Genomic DNA, 23,692 nt, shown 5'->3' with positions numbered 1-23,692 from the left:
GTCCTGTAGATGTCAGTCAGACCCAGTTGTTCCAAGGTTTTGTTTAAGTCCATTACTTCTTTATTAATTTTCTGTTTGGAGGATCTGTCTTGTGCCATCAGTGGAGTGTTGAAATCTCCGGGGATTATAGAGTTGCTATTAATCAATTTGCTTAGATCCAGTAAGGTTTGCTTTATGAATCTGGTTTCACCTAAGTTGGGTACATATATGTTTAAAATTGTTATCTCTTCTTGTTGAAGTGTGCCCTTCACCATTATATAATGACCCTCTTTGTCTTTCACTACTTTTGTTGGTTTAAAAACTAAATCGTCTGAAATTAAAACTGCCACGCCAGCCTTTTTTTGGCTTCCACTTTCTTGGAAAACTGATCTCCACCCTTTTACTTTTAGTCTATATGTATCCTTGCAGGTTAGATGTGTTTCCTGAAGACAGCATATACTTGGCCTGTATTTTCTTATCCATTCAGCTAGCCTATGTCTCTTGAGTGGAGAGTTTAAGCCATTCACATTTATTGAGAGAACTGATAGGTATGGTTTGGTTGGATGTTGGTTGGGTTCTGTTTGGTTGGATGTTGTTGCTTTGATTTCTCTCTTGAGCCATTGTAATATCTGGCCTTTAATCTTTGGGTTTTGATTGTTTTTATAATCGTCAGTTTTTATTATGGTGTTCCATGCGTAACACTGTTTTGAGTACTTCTTGTAGGGCTGGTCTTGTCTTGGTGAATTCTCTGAGACTTTGCTTATCTGAGAATGTCTTTATTTCTCCTTCATATACAAGGCTTAGTTTTGCAGGGAATAAGATTCTAGGCTGGGCATTATTTTGTTTCAGAAGAATGAGAATGGGGCCCCAGTCTCTCCTTGCTTGTAAAGTCTTAGTAGAGAAGTCTAGTGTTATTTGAATTGGCTTTCTCTTGTATGTTACTTGCTTCTTTCGTCTTACAGCTCTTAGAAGGGCCTCTTTAGTTGATATTTTGGTCAGTCTGATGACTGCATGTTGTGATGTCTTCCTGTTTGCATTGAATCTCCCAGGGTTCCTCTGAGCTTCTTGAACTTGTATATCGAGATTTTCAGCAAGGCCTGGGAAATTTTCCTCTATTATATCTTCAAATAGCTTGTCCAACCCTTGAGTGTTCTCTTCTTCCCCTTCTGGTAACCTTATGAGCCTCACATTAGGTTTCTTCACATAATCCCACATCTCTTGTAGGCTTTGCTCTTTTCTCTTGTTTCTCAGCTCTATCTCTGTGTCTGATTTATTTAATTGGAGGGTGTTATCTTCAATCTCTGAGATTCCTTCTTCTGTTTGATCTACCCTGTTCTTGAGACTTTCCACTGTTTTTTTTAGTTTCCTGAATTGATTCTTCATTTCCAGGAGTTCGGTTAAACTTTTCTTCATCGTGTCGATTTCTTTAGTGAACTTTTTTTCCAGGTCCTGGAGGCTTTTTGTGGTGGTTTCTTTGTGTTGGTTATTGAGTTGTTCTTGCAGGTCATTGAATTTTCTTATGATTCACATTCGAAATTCTTCTTCTGTCATTTTGGTTGCCTGATTTTGGTTGGTGTCTCTTTCTAGAGGTCTGGTGCTCCTCTTTGGGTGTGAGTTTTCTGTTTGGTTCCTCATATTTCCGGAGTTCCTTCACTGATTTCTTCCCATGTTGATCAGTTGTTGTTTCTTTCCTTTAGGTTTTCATTTGGGTATTCACATGCCTTGTTTAGTTCTGAGCCATTAGGTGGTGTCTGTGGGTGAGATTCGACGACTCCCTGTATAACGAGTCAGTAGGTGCCATGAAAAGGCTGTGCAGGATGCCGTCCCTGTCAGTAGGTGGCGCTTTCTTGGAGGAACAGGCTACGCTGTTGTTTTTGTGTCCTGTTATCAGCTCTTGTTCCTGTAGAGAGGCACTCTAGTGCCTCAGGTGGTCGGTGGGGCCCTGGGACTTCCAGGTGTGTCCTTTTCTCCCCCTCAGTGAGGGCTGGCCTAGGAGAGAGTCTGGGTGGAGCTGGGTTTGGTAAGCCTGCCCTCAGGCACCACCAGTGCCATTAGCAGGGGTCAAAGTTCTATTCTCTGCTTCCAGGAAAAGCTGTGAGGGAGGGGCTGGAATGGCCCCTGCTCAGTCAGAAAGTCTATGTGTGGGGTGGGGCTGTCTGAGACCCAAAGTCTGGAGAGGGCCTCGCTTCTTTCCACCCTCCCCAACTCCACAGCTACTCCTGGGCCTCTGCCAGCAGGCTAGACCACATGCCACCAAGTCTCCCTGGATTGTGATGCTGGCAGGCAGGTTCCCTGAGTAGGGACGCCACCTGGGCTGGGCGCATGGCCTCCCTTTGGGTGGAGGGTTGCCCTCTAGGACGTTGATCTGTCCCTCAAGGCACACACACACACCTCAGTAGGCTGTTCACGTATATCCCTTCTGTGCCCCGAGCAATGCGAGACCTCGGTCCATGGGATCTGGTCTGTAGGTCTGACGTCTGGGCCCCAGAGTTCAAACTATATCCTCACCAGGGAGAGGAGTTGCGGTCCCAATTCACCCACAGGGAGCCCAAGCCGGGTCTGTCTCTCAGCCTCAGGGTCTGCCCCGTTCTCCTGGGTTTACCTTGGCAGCAGCACCTGGGAGGGCTGGCGGGTAGGGAGTTCACAGTCTGAGTTCCCCTTAGTCACCTGTAGGGCCCCAAAAGGGAAGGTCCCGTTCCCTGGAGGTGCCTCCGGCTGGTGGCTATATTGTCTCTCTGGGCAGCCGCAGGTAGGGTTGGCAGGGGAAGAAGGAGTCATTATGGCGCCTGCTGCACCGCTCGGGTCTGTGCACATGGAGGTGCCCCGAGGGATTTGGGAGCCTGTTGCCATGTCCGCTACTGGCTTACTGCTCACTGGCAGCGGCTGTCACTTGGCTGGTGTCTGCAGGTCTCTCCACCTGCTGGGGAGCCCACCAGCAGTCCGAGATGCAGGGGAGGGGAAACAGCCCATCCATCTACCCTTCCTGCTGGTCTCCAGGCTGCTCCGGCAGTCTCAGCTTCCAGTTCTCTTTGGCACCCTCCTCCTGTAAAGTCTCCTGTGGTCTCAGGTACCCCTCCTTCCGACCCTCTTTCACTGTATGCTCGTCTTCTTGCTTCTTTCTTCTAATTTCTGGTAGAATCTGTCTTTTCTGCAGAGACACTCTGTCTGGCGATGTTTCTCATCTGCCAACTTGTTTCCCCTCTCCGGAGTCTCCTCTTCTGAACTGATAAGAAGTGGAAGAACTTTTGCTTTTTTCCCTCTGCTTGAGAATACAAGTCCCTTGTTAAAGTCTGTAATCCTCTAAAGTGGCAGGAACCCTTGAGTTTCACTTCCTTGGGTTGGATCAAAATAGTTTTTATCATTAACTTTCCTGGTATTTGGGCAAGCCAGTCTTTGGTCTGGGGCATCAAAGGTGGGCGGAGTTTGTGCTGACTTGGTTGGGGAATCTGTCTGTGAGAGATGAAGGGTATTCAAGAGAGAAGCAGGTTTAGTTAGCAGTCAGCACTGCTCGGTACATGTGCTGGGTTTCCCTTCTCAGAACAAGGCTATCTGGTTTCCTTGTCTTTCCCTACACCTTCCACTTACTGTCCTGAAGGGAAATACCAATAATATTAGTTCTTTCCTCTTCCTCTGTGTTCTGTCACTTGCCACAACTTCCTGGTTCTACTCCTACTGGGCCTTCCGAAGCATTTTCACCCTTTAGTTCTTGTTGGTTCTGTCCAACTTAGGCCTTTAGTTCGTCTCACGTGGACTTGCCATGATGGCCCTCTTTGCTCATAATGTAGTCTGAACTCTCTGGCTTGGTGTACCTTTGATTTTTCTTTTCAGCTCCATCATGTGGTGCTTCTGCCCCATCATCCAGCCATACAACTATCTTTTACTAAATGGATCTAGAACACTGTTCCATTCCCTGAGAGTGTCATGGTTATTAAGAGCACAGATTCTGCCAGGGTTCAAATACTGTCTCCACCGTTTGCTAGGCATGTTTCCCTGAAAATGTAACTTATCCTCACAGTGCCTCAGATTTCTCACAATAAAATGAGAATAAGAATACTATTCTGCCGCATAGGGTTGTTGTGAGGAGTAAAGGAGATATCCTATGTAGAGGACTCAGGACTGTGCCTGCATGTAGGAAGTGTTATGGAAGTATTAACTGTAATCATTATTACTGTCTAATGTCTTGTCAAAATTCTATGTATATATCTGCTCAAATGTATTCTCTCAAATCTCCCTAACCATAGTTAGTCTTATCCATTCATTAATGCATCCATCTATTGCTTAAAATAATTTTTAAAAACTTTCTTAAATATTTATTAAATATTTAATATGTATAAGGTATAAGACTACTCACTCTGAGGAATAACAAAACTTAGTCAAGTACTTACTACCCTCTAGGAGCTTAGATTCTAATAGGAGAGATCAAAGAAGTATAAAATATTCATCTATTCAGCAAATGATTATTGGGCAACTGCATAGTATCCAGGCAGTGTATATAGTTACATGGGTTCTGAGCTTGGTGTCATAGTTAATGATTAATTTTGGTGAAAAATCAGAGTTTGATAGCTTTAGCAAAGCACAGTTAAAGTGAAGGATGGATGGACTTTGCCCTTGTCTACCTCTCTGAGGAAGTATCCATGTACTCCCTCGGGCTGTGGCTGTAGGTGGACTGCAGGATTTTCATGATTGTAAGCTCCTCAAGAGCAGAGACAGTGTTCTCATCATTTTTGAGTTCCTAGGGCTCACTCCAGGTCTAGCACATACTCACTAGGGGATGATGACAGTTTAGGGAGATTGTGATTTGATGATTCTTAATATCTGTGAAGCAATTAAACTTCTCAGAGAAGACATTTGTATAAACTGAAAATGAGGCTTTTGGAGATATTCATATTATTTCTTATACATTAATTGTAGCCATAGTAGTCATGATAGCAGTATAATAAAATGAATTCTGCATCAATCCATGTAGATATCTCTTCCCATTTTTCTGTATGTTTCTGGGAAGAAATTCTTATAGATTCTCCATTAAAGCCTGCCCTGGTCCTAGAATTCCAGGGTGTGATTTCATGACTTTGATCACATGAGAAATCTTAGTTTTAAAAACTGCCCAACAGTTTTAATTCTGAATTTCTCCTTGTAGCAAGGAGCAAGGACCAACCCCAGTGGAGAAAAAGAAGAAAGGAAAAAGGAAAAGTGAAACTACAGTGGAGAGTTTAGAGCTGGATCAGGGCCTGCCGAACCCATCCCTGCGGAGTCCTGAGGAGTCCACTGAATCTGCAGACAGCCAGGTACAGCTGTGACTGGGAGGCCTGGTGGAGGTTACGGCTGCTGGACGGGGTCTTGCTGACACTGATCCTGTTACTCCTCTATGCCTGTCTATAGCATACTACCTAGACCTGGGCTCTTACTGTTTTGGTGGGTGAGCAGGTAGACTATAGTCTTTTTCCCTACTCTGATCTTTATACTAATCATATTTCAGTGTTTTAGTGATGTTGCCTTCCTTCTTGGAAAGTGGCTTGATATTAGGCTGCAAAAGGAGTTGATATGGAAAATGAAGTTGTAAGCTAAGCTAGGTAAGGCTCAAGGGGGCCTGGTTTGCCATGTAGGTAATGCATTTAGTACTCAGAATGCTAGGCCCATCTGCACAAGGACATTTTTATAATCCCAGATGCTAGAAAAGTCAGAGATATATTCATTATGCCAAAAAGTAAGGAAGGTTTGGCCAAACATGGAAATAAGGAGTTGCCCATCTAATTCAGATTCCTAAAAATAAGCCAAAGTATGCCCATGACATTGTTAGGATTTTCCCTTTGAGTTGAAGCAACCTGTCTTGGACATGAAGTCTAATTTTGAAAGTGTTCTGTTTCCTCTGATATCCATAGCAATTTATCTGAGCTATGCTGTTGCAAGGGGACCATTTAGAATAAGAGTGACTTACTGTACCTTCCAGGATCATCTGGACCCTCATAGGTTTCTCAGTGATCTTCACTATAGGAAACTGGAAGCTCATAATGTCATAGTATTAATAGGCAATGGTGTCAGAGCATAGATCCCCTTACTGCCTACAAACTGGGGCAGGTGGCGGTTAGGTATCCAGATTGGCAGAGGAGCAAGCACATTGAGCTGATGGGATTTGGCAGGCAATTAAGTGTTTGCTGGATGGTGATCTGTGTGTGTGGGCTCAGGGGGAGGTTTTTATGTAGAATCCCTCATGTAATGTTAAACGCCTTAGAGGTGACATAGTGAAGAAGTGATGGGAACACAGGGAGATGTCTGGGGTATATCTTTTAGAAGAAAAGAGAGTTGAGTTTTGCTTTTGTTTCTGTTTTTTAAGGTTTAAATATTTGAGAATTAGCTAGTTGATGAAGAGTTCCCTGAAGTGAGTCTGTAGTTACCTGTATATAATGAGTTGGTAGAGGTGAATTATATGGTTCTGTGTTTGAGAAAAGCCACTGCGCTGCTTTGTTGTTGAATGTTGTTTCTTTAAAAGGTACAAGCTACTAAATTAGCAATGAGTTCTTATATCATCACAGTCAAGGTCACTCATAAACTTGTTTGTCATACTTAAGATGTCTCCTTGCATTTCAAAAAGTATTATGAGATTCTCAAACTACGTCCTCATAAAATTGGTATTAATTAGTTTTCAAACCACACTGTTAGAAGTACATGGTAAGTATTGTGAATTCAAAATAAATACTATCATTGTCATAAAATGTGAGCTTCTAGCTAATGCCACAAAGGACCTCAAAGATGATGGAGTTCACCTCCATACCTGTTTTATTGGAGTAGAAGCAGATCTCAGAAAGGCAGGAAAAAATCACTGCCATTGATGAACAAAACATGTCTCACCAGACTCTACCTTCTTTTTAGTGGATCATAGCAATTTGGAGATTGGGCTTTTACTCTCTAGCTCACTCAGCTAGATCCCCTTTTGAGTAAATTTAGTCCTTAAAAGAATTGTGTTTAAGAAAGATTTCTTATGTAAGGTGAGAAAGCTCTCCTTGGCATGTTAGTAAGTGTAGATGAGGATATTCTTGTGTAAGTTTTTGCCTCTTCAACTCACAGAGCTTCTCTGATGGGTGCATTTGCCCTGCAGAAACGACGCTCAGGACGGCAAGTAAAGCGCAGAAAATACAACGAGGACCTGGATTTCAAAGTGGTGGATGATGATGGGGAAACAATCGCTGTTCTTGGAGCTGGCAGAACATCTGCACTCTCAGCTTCTACACTGGCTTGGCAGGCAGAGGTATGACCTTTACGTGAGGGTGCTGACCTGGGCTGCATGGTCATTTTTGCATAGTTGGCAGAGTTGTTCTATAGCTATTTGCTAAAGTATAAGTTAGGTCATTTTAACTGTTGCTTGATTTAACTTCCTTGCCCTTAGAATAACATGCAGACTCCTTTCTGTGCTCATTAGGACCATCTATGATCACGGTCTCTCTCTATTTCACTAACATAATTTTTTAGATAAGTGACTTTTCTTTATCTCTCATTACTCTTCAGTCAAAAGACTGGCCATCTTTTAAGCCTTCAACTAACAGTTCTTCCCCACTGACAGGCCTTTGCCTGTGTTGTTTCTTCTGCATGGGATGCTTTACATTTACCATTGTTTAAGTTTTGCCTAAAGTGGTGTCTCCTTCGAGAGGTCTTTCCTGATTCCTTTATCCCTGCCCCTTATCCCAGTGATTCTTTATTTCAACTCCTTTATTTCTTACATAGCACTTACTACAACTTATAATTGCATTTGAATGTATTTGATCTCTGATTTTGTTTTATTTGTCTCTCCCATTAGAATGTAAAAGTCTTATGTAGTAAATAATTGTTCAGTGAAATCAAATGAACTAGTATTTACTGTTGGAGCTTTGGTTCAGCAAATGTGTATTGAAAGACTGGAAGTATGTGCTAGGTACAGTGGCTACACAGAAAGAGGAGTGGACAGGAAAGGAGTAGTCAGGGGTATAGGAAGATAAGGACTTAGGAGGAACATTTCCAACATGAACTAAAGCCCCAGGACCTGAGTGGCACTACAGAATGGTATGCCAAATGGATGAGCTCGGCTGGATGCTGGAGTGTGATTTAAGGGGTGGTGGGAAATGAGGGCTGAGAAGTAGGAGCAGAGTATGCAGGGCCTTGGATATCACCTAAGGTATTTGGCCTATATAATGTAGACTGGGGCAGGAGGCATTGATGGGTTCAAGCAGAGAAGCAAGACGGCTAGGTTTGCACTTTAGCAATTTCCATTGGCAGCATCGTCAAGGAGGAATTGATACAGAGCTAATAACATCAGGACTTGATGCAGAGGTACTAGAAAGGAAAAGAGTTAAATATTGAAAAGGAAGAGTTCTGTGCCAGGGAGCTTATAGAAAAGTAGCAGGCTGTGCATGTAGGAGGGGCATTATTGCCAGCAGCACATTCTGGGACACAGGCCGTCTGTTGTTACAGAGTCATTGTCGCTGACTTGGCAGAATTCACACTCTGTGTGGAGTGGTAGCAGCACAAATACCTGTCATTCCTCCCAGGCACTAGTGTGTCTTATGAAAGCTGGTAATACTTTATCTTCTCCAACCACCTTGCCTCTCTAACTTGAAGCATTTTCATATAATTTCACATATCCTTTCACTCTATCTTTGCATGGAAGGTAGCAGGGAGCAGGGGTTATTGTCAGCATTTTAACAATCAAGAAACTGAGGCACAGAATTATCCTGGTCAGAGTTATATAGCAGCAGTTAATCAGTGACTAGGATATAAGAGTTGATTTCATGTCTCTGCTAAGGGTTATCCAACTAATGAATATAATACTTTATAGGAATAATAATTTGACATTATCATTGCAATACTTTTTAAGTAAATAGTTAAAAATAGCCCTTGCAAGACTGCTATGAGGTGATAGGATTGTATTACTTTCTAATGGGTTTTCCTTCCTAGGGGATTTTATGGTAGGTTTGATAGTTAAAACACTATAAGGGATCTTATTTTCTCCTAGTAGCCATTTAGCCTAAGCCATTAACTGTATTTCAGATGTTGTTATGACTTCTCCCCTGGCACCTGAAGGGCAATGGTAGCTGATCTGACACAAATAATTCAGGACATTTTATGTATCTTATTCAAGGCTCTTTTTTTCTTCTAAGGATACAGCAAAGAGAGGGTTTATATATGGAGAAACATAAAATAAAATGGGAATTTGCATTAATTATGCCTCAAAAAATTTTACCAAATTTAGGCAAGAAAGAAGCCTGATACATGGTTTTGGTTTTGGTGTTCGGAGAGGCACCCATGTGGCTCTGGCCTCCACGACACAGGCCTGGCATACCATGCAAAACAGGCCAGACAGCCAATCCGGCACTGGAAAAGCCAGCTGATCAAGCAGTTTTCAAACCAGTGCTCCATAGAGCCCCAGTTGCTGCAGAACCAAAACAGTTCTACTTGCCACTGTTTTACATTCTGGGCTTCCTGGTGAAGTTTGAACAAAGATTTCCCAGACTAATGCAAAGCCTTAAAGCCATGGATTCCAGGCATCAAGTGGCACAGAAAATCACTGAGGATTTGAGGCTTTTTCTTAGTCCCTCTCCCAGGGCCCTTTGGGTAGGAGTCTGCCTGCCTGCTAGCTTTAGCTCAGGGCAGAAAAAGGGATGGAGTCAGCACCAAAATGGCCCCACCGCCACCTCTCCAGATCTGCGCAGTGTCTTGTCAGCATGCTCAACCTACTTCTGTGACTGCTGGCCCTTGTCCCAGCCCCAGATAGCAACCTCAGCATTGGTTACGGAGTGGTGAGTTGCTAAAAACATCATTACACACAATTCATTGTAGCTCAAGACTAGCATATTATCACAGCCACACTTTGCAATCCAGAACACAGTCCCAAGCCCCTGACCTGGGTATCAGATTCAGGGGCTGGAAATAAGTTTCTATCCTAACTGTGACTCTTTGCTTTCTTATTCTTTGGCAAACTGATGTTGGTGCCTGGAACAGAGACAAATGTTCATGGTTCTGCAGTGCATTTACAGTGTGCAGGCTTTTACAAGATTGTCTCGGTTTTTGCCTCTTACAATTTGGGTGGCTTGTATGATTTTGCCTTTTGGAGCAAAATTACTTATTTATTTACTATTAAATCATTTATCCTCCTGAGGGGGTGGTGCCCCATTCTTGAAAGGTTGAAGCATGGAGTGGACAGAGCAAGCTCCTATTCCTTCTTCTCCCTGCTCTAAAAATCCATTTAATGTATGTTAACTATTAAACCAATAAGAACATATACTACACATGATCTTAGACAAAAGGCCAAGAAGGGATGACGAAAGGACTTTAATTTGAACAAGGCTTTAGTGCTTGGTCCTCTCCTGTGACTCTGTGGTCTTTGCATACAGTACCCTCTTCTTGGTCAGCCTATTCCTGTGCCTGGCAGGCTGAGCACAGTTGTCTCCTCCTTAAGGAAGTTCCCTGCTCCCCCTGAGCCTGGGGATAAGTGCCCCTCCTTTCTGCTCCTATAGCACTTTGATATGTGTAACTCTTGTCATTGTCTTTTGAACACCTGCCAACTTTTTTGCTTCCTTCTTCTTTTTTTTTTCGACAGGATTTTGCATGCCGATGCTTCCTTCTTCTAAAACATGAGCTACTTTAGGGTAGGGTTTATATCTTTTTTCCTATGTATCATTCAGGCATGAAAGAATTTCCACAAAGTAAAATTTATACCATCTCCCAGAAGCCATTCTGATGAAACCATACTTTCCACCTTCTGTTTTATAATGTTATTTACTATTATTATTAATATATTATTCTCAAAGTTTAGTTAGCTGGAACCCTCACACCACTCACTCATATGCTGTGACTATTCTGATTTTCATTACCTCTACCATACTGTTTTGATTATCACTCATAATTTTTTCCTTAATCAGAGTGTAAAGTTTTTCAAAATAGGCATCACTTTTTTTTTTTTTTTTTTTTTTTTTTTTTTTTTTTTGAGATAAAGTCTCACTCTGTCCCCCTAGCTGTAGTGTAGTACAGTGCAGTGGCATCATCATAGCTCACTGGACTTAAGTGATTCTTCTGCCTCAGCTTCCAGAGTTGCTGGGACTACAAGCACATGCTACCACACCTGGCTAATTTTTCTATTTTCTTACAGAGACAGGGTCTCACTCTTGCTCAGGCTGGTCTCGAACTCCTGAGCTCAAGCAGTCCTCCCGCCTTGGACTCCCAGAGTGCTAGGATTACAGGTGTGAGCCACGGCGCCTAGTCTCACTTTTTAATTTATCATAATTGCCACTTAGCATAGATAGAACTTTGTTTCCATTGAGTAGTAGCTAACATAAAGACTTGTACTTACAGGTGGGAGGGGGGAGGAGGGGATGGGTATATACAAACATAATGAGTGAGATGTGCAACGTTTGAGGGATGGTCATGCTTGAAGCTCTGACTCGAGGTGGGAGTGGGGGCATGGGCTATATATGTAACCTTAACATTTGTACCCCCATAATATGCTGAAATAAAAAAAGACTTGTACTTAGTTGTATTTGTCATATTTATTCAGTGAATAAATAAATATTTAACATCCATTAGGTAAACAGGTATGATTTTTTAAACTGAGAAATACAAGAAATTGGTATTTTTCTTTTTTCCTAGGCTGTTATTTTCTCCATTTCCTTTTACTAGTATCTTTTCCCCACTGGCCTTTGTCTGTTTCTCACTCTAAGCAGGCATTTAAACCTGCAGACAGACCCCCTTTTCTAAGATTGCTGTATCTTTGTACCAGCTTGTGTGGCTCAGTGCAGGGGGTCTCATTGGGGCCCTTTATCATCAGGCTCCACTGGGCCTCGGTGGATGGTTTCTTGTGTTTGTACCCATTTCTCCATTGGGTTCAGCTACCTGTTCTGTTTTTCTTTAAGTTCTTTCCTGTATTTGTTTTGTCTTGGTTTTTGCTGCACTCCCCTGAGCTGAGGCCAGTGTTCAATTTACTACAGTACACACTTGTGTAGCTCCATGCTACAAATTTCTGTCTTCCTTAACCCAATACCAGACTAATTTTTCCAGCATACCAGGGAAATTGCTGGTATATCTCAGTCTCCTGCTCAAGAATCTGAGGAGGTTGCTTCTTAACTCCTGTATTATATCAAAACTCCTGTGTTTTTAAAAGTGTGACCACACACTACTTGTTTACCCTCATTGATTTATACTCCTCATTCTGTATAATGCTTTTACTCTAATGGGACAAGTTACTTAGTGTTCCAGATATGCATGATAATTTCCTATGTTATGGTTCTTTTATCCTTCGGGTTCATTCGTCTCACCTTCCTCTTTGCTGTCTTCTTTTATGAGTCACCATTCTTTAGGGTCCAACTAAAACCTCACCTAGTCTGTGAAATTCAAGCTGTTCTTGCTCTCTGAACTCTCATTGGACTGTAGTTACTGTCATACCAATTAGCATTTACCCTGGGGCATTTCTAAGACAAATATGTTCATTTTGTTTTCCTTGAATGTGTGTAATCCCCTTGATACTGGGCATCAAGCTTGATACTGCTTTTGTGTATTCCTTGGCACTCAGTAATTACTTATTGATTTGAAAAGTGATTTGCTTCTTTCTAGACCTCCTCCTTATGGTTAGCAAAATAGAAATAAATGAGATGGTTGATGAGGTTGGGAGTGAATAGGGTTAAAAGTTTTTGAAATTTTCCCTAAGAAAATTTTAAAAATATATAAATCTCTGACATACAAGTGAATGAATTAAAATGGTCTTCTTTGAAGGATAATTTGAGGAAATTCCAAGCAGTTGAGAACAGATGGTTGTTATGGAAGTATGTTTGGCAAGCAGATTTAGTTTATATCTGTGTGTATCTGTATACACTGAGTGTTTATACACACATGATCATACTTATGCACAATCTCTGTTTAGAAAAAAAAAGATCCTGATTTTCCTCCCTACTTTGACATGTATTTTGGAAATGCTGCTCCCTTTTCCCTTTATTAGGATAGAATGAAAACCCGTTTTCAGTATTAGATGATCACTATTGCTCTTTCACACTGGTGCTCACCCTCTCTTCTTTAACCAGTGCCGAAAAATAAATTGAAATTTTATTTCAGACTTTTCCTATGATGAAAAGTATTTTAAACCCTCCAGCATCCCTTTAATACTTTAAGTCCTGTGCTTTCTTCAGCCATGTATTAAAGTTTCCTTAGATTTGGTCTTAGTAAAATACTCTAAATAGCAATCAGAATCCTTCCATCAGAAATCATCTTTATCGAAATTGTGGTACATATACACAGTGGAATATTATATAGCCATAAAAAGAACGATATCCTGCCATTTGCAACAACATGGGCAGAACTGGAGAACATCATGTTAAGTGAAATAAGCCAAGCACGGAAAGACAAATCTCACAGGTTTTCACTCTTGTGGGAGTTAAATATTAAAAACAATTGAGCTTATGGAGAGTAGAATGGTCGTTACCAGAGGCTGGGAAGGGCAGCCTCTGGAAAGGCAGCCTGGAAGGGCAGCAGGAAAGGGATGATTAATGGGTGTAAAAATATAATTAGATAGCATGAACAATATTTCATAGCACAGTATAGTGACTATAATCAACAATGAGAGTATACTTTAGGAAACTAAAAGAATGAAACTATAATGTTTCTACTACAAAGAAATGATAAATGCCTGAGGTAGATGCCCCACTTACCCTGATTTGATTAACATTGTATGCCTATATCAAAACATCACCTGTACCCTATAAATATATACAAATATTATACGCCCATAATAACTTTTTTTAATTGTAAAAAAGAGAAACCATCTTTATTCTTCGTGGCAGATAAGAATAAGAGTATTTGAAGCAATCTAGTAGTAAGGAAGAGAACATTGTTCCTTTAAGTGTGTGTGTACATGTGTGAATGCTTGTTTGCTAGTCTGGGGTCCAAAGACTTAGGAGCAGGTAGGGAAAGTAGTCAGCAATTATGAAAAGTCCGGATGGCCCATAGACCTAATTCCTACATCACTTCATTTCCAAAGCCTCATCTAGTTCACCCAAAAGTTCTGGCTTCTGCGTTCTCATAGCACTTTATACTACTATTACCATGTTCTATTGTAAAATCTTTTAACATTATTTATTCAAAAATCTTTATTGATCACCTACTGTATGCCAAAGACTGGGTGCTGGAGATAACACCAAGCAACAAAAGAGATAAAAATTTCTGCCCTCATGGAGGGGCCTGCAACAAATCTCTTCTCTTCCTCCCATCTCTTCCTCCACATGTTTGGCAGATTTTGAACCTGCATAGGATGGTAGGCCAAAGCGCTAAGGTGAAAACTTTCAAAGGATACAAATAAGTAGGGAGAGGGTGGTAATAAACCTAATAAATAACAAAATTATGTAGTATGTCAGTAGTGATAAGTGCTGTGAAAAAAGATATCAGAGTAAGAGTTATGGAATTCAGGGATGAGTGTTGCAGTCTTAAACAGGGTGGTCAGAGTTGCCTTCACTAAAAAGGTAACATTTGAGCAAAGAATTGAAAGAAGTAAAGGAGGGAGGGAGTTATGTTGGGGAGAAGAGCATTTTAGGCAGAGGAAATGAAATGGTCTATGCAGAGTCCCTTTGGTAAAAGCATGCCTGGTATGTATGAAGAATAGGCAAGGAGACCTGAACGTAACAGATGAGGTAGAAGGGTAGGTGTATATCCTGTGGGTTTCATAGACCATTGGAAGATCCTTAGTTTTACTCCAAGTTCAAAGTGAAGCCTTTTAAGCAGTGTAAGAAAAGGTGTAACATAATAAAAAGGGCCACTCTCAATGTTATATTGAGAATCGACTTGGTGTGGCAAGAACAGAAGCACAGAAGCAGGGAGACTTGAGAATAATCTGGGCGAGAAATGAAGGTGGTATGGACCAGGCTTAGAAGCAACAGAGATGGTAAGAAATAGGCTGGATTTTGGACATATTTTAAAGGTAGAGCCAACAAGATTTCTTGACTAGCAGATACAGTATAGAGAGAGAAAAGAAGAGTCAAGGATTACATAAGGCTTTTGGTTTGAGCACCTATAAGGGTAGTTTGCTCTAACTCAAGTGGGAGAAAATTGTAAGTAGAAGGGGTGGGGCGGGGGGGGGTGTTGGCTAGGAAATCAGGAGTTTAGATTTTAGAAATTTGAAATACCTCTGAGATATTCAAGTGGAAATGTCAAGTAACAATTAGATAAATGAGGCTGTACTCGGGAAGTTCTGAGCTGGATGTGTGTGTGTATATATATATATATATATACACACACACACACATACATATATATATATACATGCTATATATACTTGCAGGTATCACAATGAACCCAGTATTTAAAACCATGATACTGGATGAGATCACTAAGAGAATGAGAATAGATAGAAAAGAAACCCCAAAAGTAGGCCCTAGGCAACTCCAGTAACGATAGTTAGTGTTGGAGGATTTCCACTGTCAGGTAAGATGTAGTAGGTCATGGCAGGCCAACATTCAACTGCAAGGGACCGGAAAAAAAAGTTAAATTGCAAAAAACATATTTTAAAAGATATCAGATAGCTGCAGAAGAAATCCAGCCTATTTCTCATCATCTCCATTGCTTCTGGCTTGGTCCATACCATCTTCATTTCTTATCCAGATTATTCATTTACAAAAATTAAATGAACTATTAATAAAATTTCAGAGTGGAAGAGTTATTCCCCCCAGGTGAGTTTGACAGTTGCTGGCTCTTTTCTTCTCTGGAGATGTTTCCCGGTTCTGGGAACAGGTTAAGGATCAGGCTTGACCCAGACAAAGAGACTGTTCTGGGTTGAAGAGAAACCATCTGACCCTGGTGGTGATTATACAGGAATGGTGAACTGTTTGGAAACTAAAGGAATCCCCAAAGCAAGGGGATTTCTCCAAGAGACTTTTGCTAAATTCTGGAGCATCCTAGGAAGCTAGGAGTTCATCCAGAAGGCAGATTGAAATCTCACAGTCTCCCAGTACTTTGGAGACAAAACATCTCACTAGAGGGATGGACCTATCACAAAACACTGATACTCCCTTAAGATATTTGTGAAATTTTTAACCTGTTTGGGGTTGGAGACTAAAAAGCTAAGCTCAGAACCTCTATATATGTTAGGGCTTAAGAGAAAAAAGACCTTCCAGGCATTCGTGCTCTAGGAACAGGGTAAAACAAGAAGGGGATTGAATTGAATTTTAGTAACCCAGTCCTGACCAAACTCAATCCCTGACTGGATCAAGGAGATCCCCCCTCCCATTTATCTAAGAGAAAATAGGAAACCCTTGTGGTAGAAAATATTGTTTGGAGCTGCTTTTTTTATCTACAATGTCTAACATACAATAAAAGATTATTAGATGTTTGAAGAGGCTAGAAAATGTGGCTGAAAACCAGAGAATAAGCTTATCATATTAAAAGAAGCAGACCCCAGGTGTCTGCTTCTCCAGATATCGGAGTTAGCAGGAAAGAACTTTAAAATACCTACAATTAACATGTTAAAGAAAATAGTGGAAAAGATGGACAAGATAAATTTTAAGTGAAGACTTCCAACAAAGAATTAAATCTATAAAGAGAATCAGATCAACAGTCTAGAATGGAAAATTTCAATTTGTAAAATTCAGAACCCAGTGGATGGGTTTAAAAGTAGATTACATACAGTAGAAGATAAGATTAGTAAATATGAAGACAGATCAATGGAAAAAGTTTAAACTGAACCTCACAGAGAAAAATGAATGGCTAGAACAGAGCAAAAAGTAAAAGCATGAGAGAGACAAGTAGGATGCAGTTAAAATATCTAATGTATTTCTGATTAGACTCCTAGACATAGAGATTGGAGCAGAGTAGCATTAGAAGATATAATTGATGACCAAGAATTTCTAAACTGATGGAGGATATCGTGAATTTTATGCATAGTACAAAAATTAGAAGCAACCTAAATATTCCTTTCCAATATAGTGGATAAATAAAATAGTGATGTATTTATATTACAAGATACTACAGAATATTACAAAAGTATGAGGTTGGTGCAAAAGTAATTGCATTTTTAGACTAATTTTAAATCATTATAACTGGGTCAAACATGTCTTTATTAATTAAAATAGGAACCACTGTAATCAACACATTTTTGCCAACGAGAAATAAGTTTGCTTATTCCTGTAGCATAAAAATCTGTGCTTTGAGATTCGATGAATTCTTGGAAAGCATTTTCTGCATGCTGCTGTTTATGGAAGCGTTTTCCCTGCAAAAAGTTGTCAAGATCCTTGAAGAAGTAGTAGTTGGTTGGGGAGAAGTCAGGTGAATATGGTGGATGAGGCAAAACTTTATAGCCCAGTTCATCCAACTTTTGAAGCGTTGGTTGTATGACATGAGTTGGGCATTGTCATGGAGAAGAATCGGGCCCTTTCTGTTGACCAATGCCATCTGCAGGTATTGCACTTTTTGGTGCATTTCATCGATTTGCTGAGCATACTTCTCAGATGTAATGGTTTCACTGGGATTCAGAAAGCTATGGATCGGACGGGCAGCAGACCACCGAACAGTGACCATGACCTTTTGTTGGTGCAAGTTTGGCTTTGGGAAGTGCTTTGGAGCTGCTTCTTAGTCCAACCACTGAGCTGGTCATCACTCATATAAAATCCACTTTTTGTCACGATACTATTGAGAAATGGTTCATTGTCATGTACAATAAGAGAAGACAACACTTCAAAACAAAATTTTTTTTGATTTTCAGTCATCTCATGAAGTACCCACTTATCGAGCTTTTTCACCTTTCCGATTTGCTTCTAATGCTGAATGACCATAGAATGGTCGACCATGAGTACTGCAGCAACTTCTGGTGTAGTTGTAAGAGGATCAGCTTCCGTGACTGCTCTCAGTTGGTCATTGTCAGCTTCTGATGGCTGGCCACTGAGCTCATCTTCAAGGCTCTCTCTCTTTTGCAAAACTTCTTGAGCCACCACTGCACTGTATGTTTGTTAGCAGTTCCTGGGCCAAATGCATTGTAGATGGTATGAGTTGTCTCTGCTGCTTTATGGCCCATTTTGAACTTGAATAAGAAAATCACTGGAATTTGCTTTTTGTCTAACATCATTTCTATAGTCTAAAATAAATATAAAATAAACAGCAAGTAATGAGTCATTAGCAAAAAAACATAAAGTGAGAACTGTGCATTAAAATGATATATAACATAACCACATTTATTTAAGAATGTATTCCAATATCAAATGGCAAATTTCAACAATGCTAACACCGCAGTTACTTTTGCACCAACCTAATATATACTATATGATTCCATTTACATGAAGTTTAACAGGCAAAACTAATCTGTGGTGGTAGAAGCCTGAATATTAGTTACTTCCAGTGGGTACACAAGGGTCTTTCAGAATGCTGGAAAGGTTGTGTATAATAACATGATCTGGGAGGTAGTTATATAAATGTGCATGTGTATATGTAAAAATTCATCAAGATACACAGTTGAGATTTGTGTATACTGTAAGTATGCCTCAGTAACTAAGCATGATGTTAGCATATCTGATAGTTCCTTGATGGTGAAGACGGTACATATCTCATTTACTACTGTAAAACCAGTGCATACACATAAAAGGCCCTCAATAAAAGGAATGTGGAATAAATATTTAAGAAGCAAGTGAAGTAGGAATTTGGGAAGGAAGTTGGCTCATTAATCTAGTTTCTCTTAAGCTAGCACCTTTTCCTTTACTCACTGCCCACTTGCCTTAAGTCTAGGTGTATGGAAAAGGGGGAGACTTAAATTTAATGATGTAGATCAAGAAAAATAGCTGTCTCCAGTCTGTGATCTCAGAGAGTTTGATGCCTTATTTCCTCACTGTATTTCCTTCTCTCTCTCTTTTCCTCTTTCTCTTTGTTTAGCATTCAACAAATACCTTTTGATTAGCCATTTTTGCTTGACCCTTTCTAGGCCAGTTAGCTATCTGTGTATAAGAGAAGGATCCCGCCCTCAGAAGGTTGCACTGTAAAGGGAGAAGACAGGCAACAGACAATAAACTGTCTCCTTTTCCTTTCCTTAATTATCTTAAGAACCAAGCAGACCAAGTACTTAAAAGAAAGAAACAAAAGCTTAGTCTGTATTCCCACCCCTTCCTTCTATTATATAATAATTATAGTTCAGTTGCCTTCTTGTTGAGCAATGAGAAAGGATTTTTGTCATTTTGAATTATACTAATTTCTGGATGGCATCTAGCACATTGCCATGTATCTGAAGTTGCTTAGTAAATATTTGTAACCTTTAGGAGCATCTGTCTGTGCCTGCTTGCTGATTTCCATAATTCTTGTCTGCAATTTGCCCTCTTTTTTTTTTTTTAAACCATCACTTGTCTGGGAAAAGCTTGATTTAAGATCTTAAGAAATGTAATGTGTTTTGTAATTGTATGGCTTTGAGCCCTAGAATGGGTAGGCTGAAGGTGATATGCAACACAAACCATCCTTCTGGGATGTTCCCATTAGGAACTTAGAATAGTTAATTTGCCAGTTAGGGTTGTTATGATGAGTGTTCTTTTCACATACTGTTTTAAGTCTCGTATTGTGATTTGGAAAGGTCATAGTGCATATGAAACCACTGGGAAATAAAACTGCTCAAAGTCCTGGAAGAATGTTAAACATGAGTGTTCTGACTTGGTGCATCTGGAGACAGAGTCTCACTCTGTTGCCTGGGCTACAGTGCCGTAACGTCAGCCTAGCTCACAGCAACCTCAAACTCCTGGGCTCAGGCAATCCTCCTGCCTCAGACTCTCGAGTAGCTGGGACTACAGGCATGGGCCACCATGCCCGGTTAATTTTTTCTATATATTTTTAGTTGGCTAAGTAATTTTCTTTCTATTTTTATAGGAACGGCATCTCACTCTTGCTCAGGCTGGTTTCAAACTCCCGACCTTGAGCGATCTGCCAGCCTCGGCCTCCCAGAGTGCTAGGATTATAGGTGTGAGCCACCACGCCTGGCCAAGTTTATCATTTTTAATGCAGGTGTTTTTTTTTTTTTTTTATCATAAATACTCTGTAGAAAGATTTCATGGAGATTAGGAACTTAGAATGTTGATGTGTAACTAGGACAGGAAGGAAGGAATTTATTTGTTTTCAATTGGGATTTACATTGCTAGGATGATCAGGGAAACAGAAAGCTATTTCCAGGTACAGAGAGGAAAGATGGTACAATTTAGTAGACAATAACTTGTTTTTGCATAGTGCTTGCTATTCAAAAATTTTTTTCACATACCATTTTATCCTCCCAGTAACTCAGTGAATTACATATTTTTAACTCCTATTTTAATGGGTTTGGAAACCAAGAGGTGTTAATTGATTTATCCAAAGTGAAAAGCTGGTAGATGTTAGAATTGTGACTGCCTAATTCTAAGGCCCCCAGATTCTTTTCTTTCATAGCTTTCTGAAAATTTTACGCAGAAACATGTAGATAGTTTCACAGAGAAGGTAAGTCCTGGGACCAGTTTTATTTTTATGTATTGTTTATTTATTTATTTTGTAAATAGAGTTGGAGTTTTGCTCTTGCTCAGGCTGGTCTCAAACTCCTGATCTCAAGCTATCCTCCTGCCTCTGCCTCCAAGAGTACTAGGATTACAGGCGTGAGCCACCTCGCCTAGCCATAGTGGTGTCACCTTTGAATTCTAGCTTTGCAAAATGTTTGTGATCTTTTGACCACTCTGTGGGCTGATAGGAGGGAGGCCTCGGTACTCAAAGGTGAACTTTTGAATGAAGTAGTACCCACTGTAGTTATTTCTTATAGAATTCTTTTCTTGGATTCCGTGGTTCCAACAATTTTTTTTCTTTTTCATTTTTGTCTCCAGGAGCCTCCAGAAGATGATGCAAACATCATTGAGAAGATCCTGGCATCTAAGACTGTCCAGGAGGTCAGTGGCTCATGTTTCTGGCTTTTATATCACTAGCACAAATTACACCCTTTATAAAGAGATAATTGGCTAGAAATCCTGGAATGGTCATCCTTGGCTGGAGTGAGAGAAAGGCAAGAATATTGCCTGGCTAGTCAACATTTACTTTTACCCCCATGGAGGATTTTAGGACATAAAATTCTTAACATATCTAGAATGGGTTCAACTGATTATTTTCTCCATTGTGATTCTAGCAAAAGGTGTTTATGCTTTAGTTGCCAGAGCCCAGTGTAAGTCATCAGAGGGCCGAGAAGAAGAAATGGAAAAAGAGTCCTAATAGAAATGTGGATTTTTTTTTTTTCCTTAGACATCTCAGAGCCATTGTAGGACTCTTATAGAAAAAATTCCTAGAGTGGGAGAGTATATTCATCTTTACTTAAAGTATTTATGAAAGTAAACTTTCTTACTTGGAATACCATTGGTATTTCAGGGATAAGGGTCTGAGAAGACACAAGAGATAAATGTGGTTACTTCTGCACTAGGCTCTGTTCCTGACATTTCTAAGAGCCTTGGGCCAGTTTGGGTTGATCAGCTGAACACTATCCTAGCCTGGACCTTGGAAGAACACCAGGAAGGTCTTTTTTTTTTTTTTTTACTTTATAACTATGTATTCAGCCTTTGAAAAACCTGATCAATAGTTGTCAGGAAAAGACTTGGAAAATGAAAATATCCTCAAGAAATCTTTATTAAAACCAGACAAAAGTGTTGATTACCTGTTTTCTTTTGGCATGTAAGGATGATCTGCCTAGGATCTGGGCTGATAACTGCTTGTTGTTGGTTGCAGGTTCACCCAGGAGAACCTCCATTCGAGTTGGAGCTATTCTACGTTAAGTACAGAAATTTGTACGTCTATGTAAAGTATTATATGTGTTTGGATTTTATATGGATAAAACTTGCTTTCCCTTGTGACTTTATTATATTCTGTATCTTAAGAAACTGGCCCCTAAGGTGTGACCCGTAGATCTTGGTGGACTCAAGTTCACCTTAGGCAGTAATGCTCAACTTTGGCTACACATGGAATTACCTAGAGAGCTTTTTAAAACTACTGAAGCCCTTGCTCCACCCAAGACCAACTGACTCGTACTCAATGGGTCTTAAGAATTGGGGTTTTAAAAAAACTCTGTGGGCAATTCTCACTTGCACCCAGGGAAGAGAACCACTGTCCTATGGCATATACTCTTTTTCTCTCTTACGTCTTTTTCCTTTATGCTACCTGCCCACTTTCACTAATGTGTGTTAATGATAAGTTGCCCACACCTGCCCTCCTCTATGCTGAGCCATTTTCTGTAGAAGGTGCAGAGATCACTTGCTTGGAATTATTCCATTTTGTTTTGTTTTCTGTTGTTGCCCTTAAGGACAAGGCCTTTCTAAGCCCAATCTCCAGCAGTTTCACAACAAACCATTCCACTGTTTCTGTGTTAGATGGTCACCCTGTTTATTGAACACCTTAAAGCTCAATCATTTGCTAGCTATGTGCTTGTCTCACAATTTGTGTGTCTTTGGATAGTTCCTACTTACATTGTAAATGGGCCACAATGGAAGAGCTCGAAAAGGATCCTCGCATCGCACAGAAGATCAAGCGATTTAGGAATAAACAAGCCCAGATGAAGCACATTTTTACCGAGGTGAAGCAATATTTACTGACTCATTTGACTGCTGCTTTTCTTGCAGCATTAAATACTGGGTTTAAGTTTCTAAGTCCAAGTTGATAGCCTATACAGATCTATTGCTCAAGTCAAATTGATAAGTGTGTGCTGATTTGCTGCAAAACTAGTGTTGATTTAAACCACCAGAAAAATTATGGACCCAGGTATAAGGATTAAACCTTATAAACTGATAACTCATAAGAACATGCATCTTGGTCTGAATACTAATAAATAGCTACAGTGAGAGAAATATGCACACAATTCTTATTCTTCATCCCTGCCCCCGCCAAAGACATTCCAAAAAGACTTAAAGTTTCAATGTAAAAGACAAAGCTGAAAGTGTTAGAAAATAAGTAAACAATAAATAATTTTATTTATATAAACTTGAGAATTTCTAAATATTATACCTAAAGCAAGAGGAACAACTGGTGGATTTGAATATTAAACAAATCTATAGGTACTACCTATCAGAAAGTACTACATACACATCTTAAGTAAAGAATTAGAAAATATGTATATATATTATGTACATAACCATTTTTTCTCATTGCATCTATGAACATATTTATATGATATATGTTATTCTTATCCAATTAGAAACCTTTCTATTTATATTACACATGCACACACATAAGTTATATACATACATGTGACAGATAACCTTAATGAAAAGAAATGCTCTTATAACTTAATAAGAAGAATATAAAACCCTAAATAGAAATGGACAAATTAACACGGAATTGAGAAAGAAGAAGAAATTGGCCAGGCGTGGTAGTTTACACCTATAATGCTAGCACTCTTTGAGGCTGAAGCAGGAGGATCTCAGGAGCTCAGGAGTTTGAGACCAGCCTGAGCAAGAGTGAGACACCATCTCTACTAAAAATAGAAAAAATTAGCCAGGCATGGGAGCTCACACCTATAATCCCAACTACTCAGGAGGCTGAGGCAAGAGGATTCCTTGAGCCCAGGAGTTTGAGGTTGCTGTGAGCTAGGCTGACACCACAGCACTCTAGCCCAGGCAATAGACTCTATCTGAAAAAGAAAGGGAAAAAAAAGAAGGAAGGAAAAATTGACCATTGACCAAAATATAGTCAATCACAGTATTCAAAGAAGTGCACATTCAAATGGGAGTCTCCTAGTGTTCATTTCTCAAATGTTTGAAGGTTT

General features: G+C 40.1%; 1 protein-coding gene and 1 pseudogene across 3 annotated transcripts in view; one reads left to right on the top strand and one right to left on the bottom strand.

Moving 5' to 3' along the window:
* Positions 1-23,692, top strand: part of CHD6 (chromodomain helicase DNA binding protein 6) — a 203,002-nt gene that overhangs the window by 85,247 nt on the left and 94,063 nt on the right. For all 3 annotated transcript variants that reach the window (XM_076011121.1, XM_076011120.1, XM_076011122.1), the window contains exons 4-8: positions 5,117-5,264; positions 7,073-7,222; positions 20,778-20,840; positions 21,664-21,722; positions 22,387-22,504. In XM_076011121.1, the coding sequence (XP_075867236.1) occupies positions 5,117-5,264; positions 7,073-7,222; positions 20,778-20,840; positions 21,664-21,722; positions 22,387-22,504 (538 nt within the window). The remainder of the gene's footprint in view (positions 1-5,116; positions 5,265-7,072; positions 7,223-20,777; positions 20,841-21,663; positions 21,723-22,386; positions 22,505-23,692) is intronic.
* On the bottom strand, positions 10,104-10,263 carry LOC142861412 (uncharacterized; annotated as a pseudogene).

The sequence above is a fragment of the Microcebus murinus genome, chromosome 16 (genome assembly GCF_040939455.1).
Source record: "Microcebus murinus isolate Inina chromosome 16, M.murinus_Inina_mat1.0, whole genome shotgun sequence".
In the NCBI taxonomy this organism is placed as follows: Eukaryota; Metazoa; Chordata; class Mammalia; order Primates; family Cheirogaleidae; genus Microcebus; species Microcebus murinus.
The sequence above is the reverse complement of the archived record's forward strand: the minus strand, read 5'-3'. Positions and strand labels throughout refer to the sequence as shown.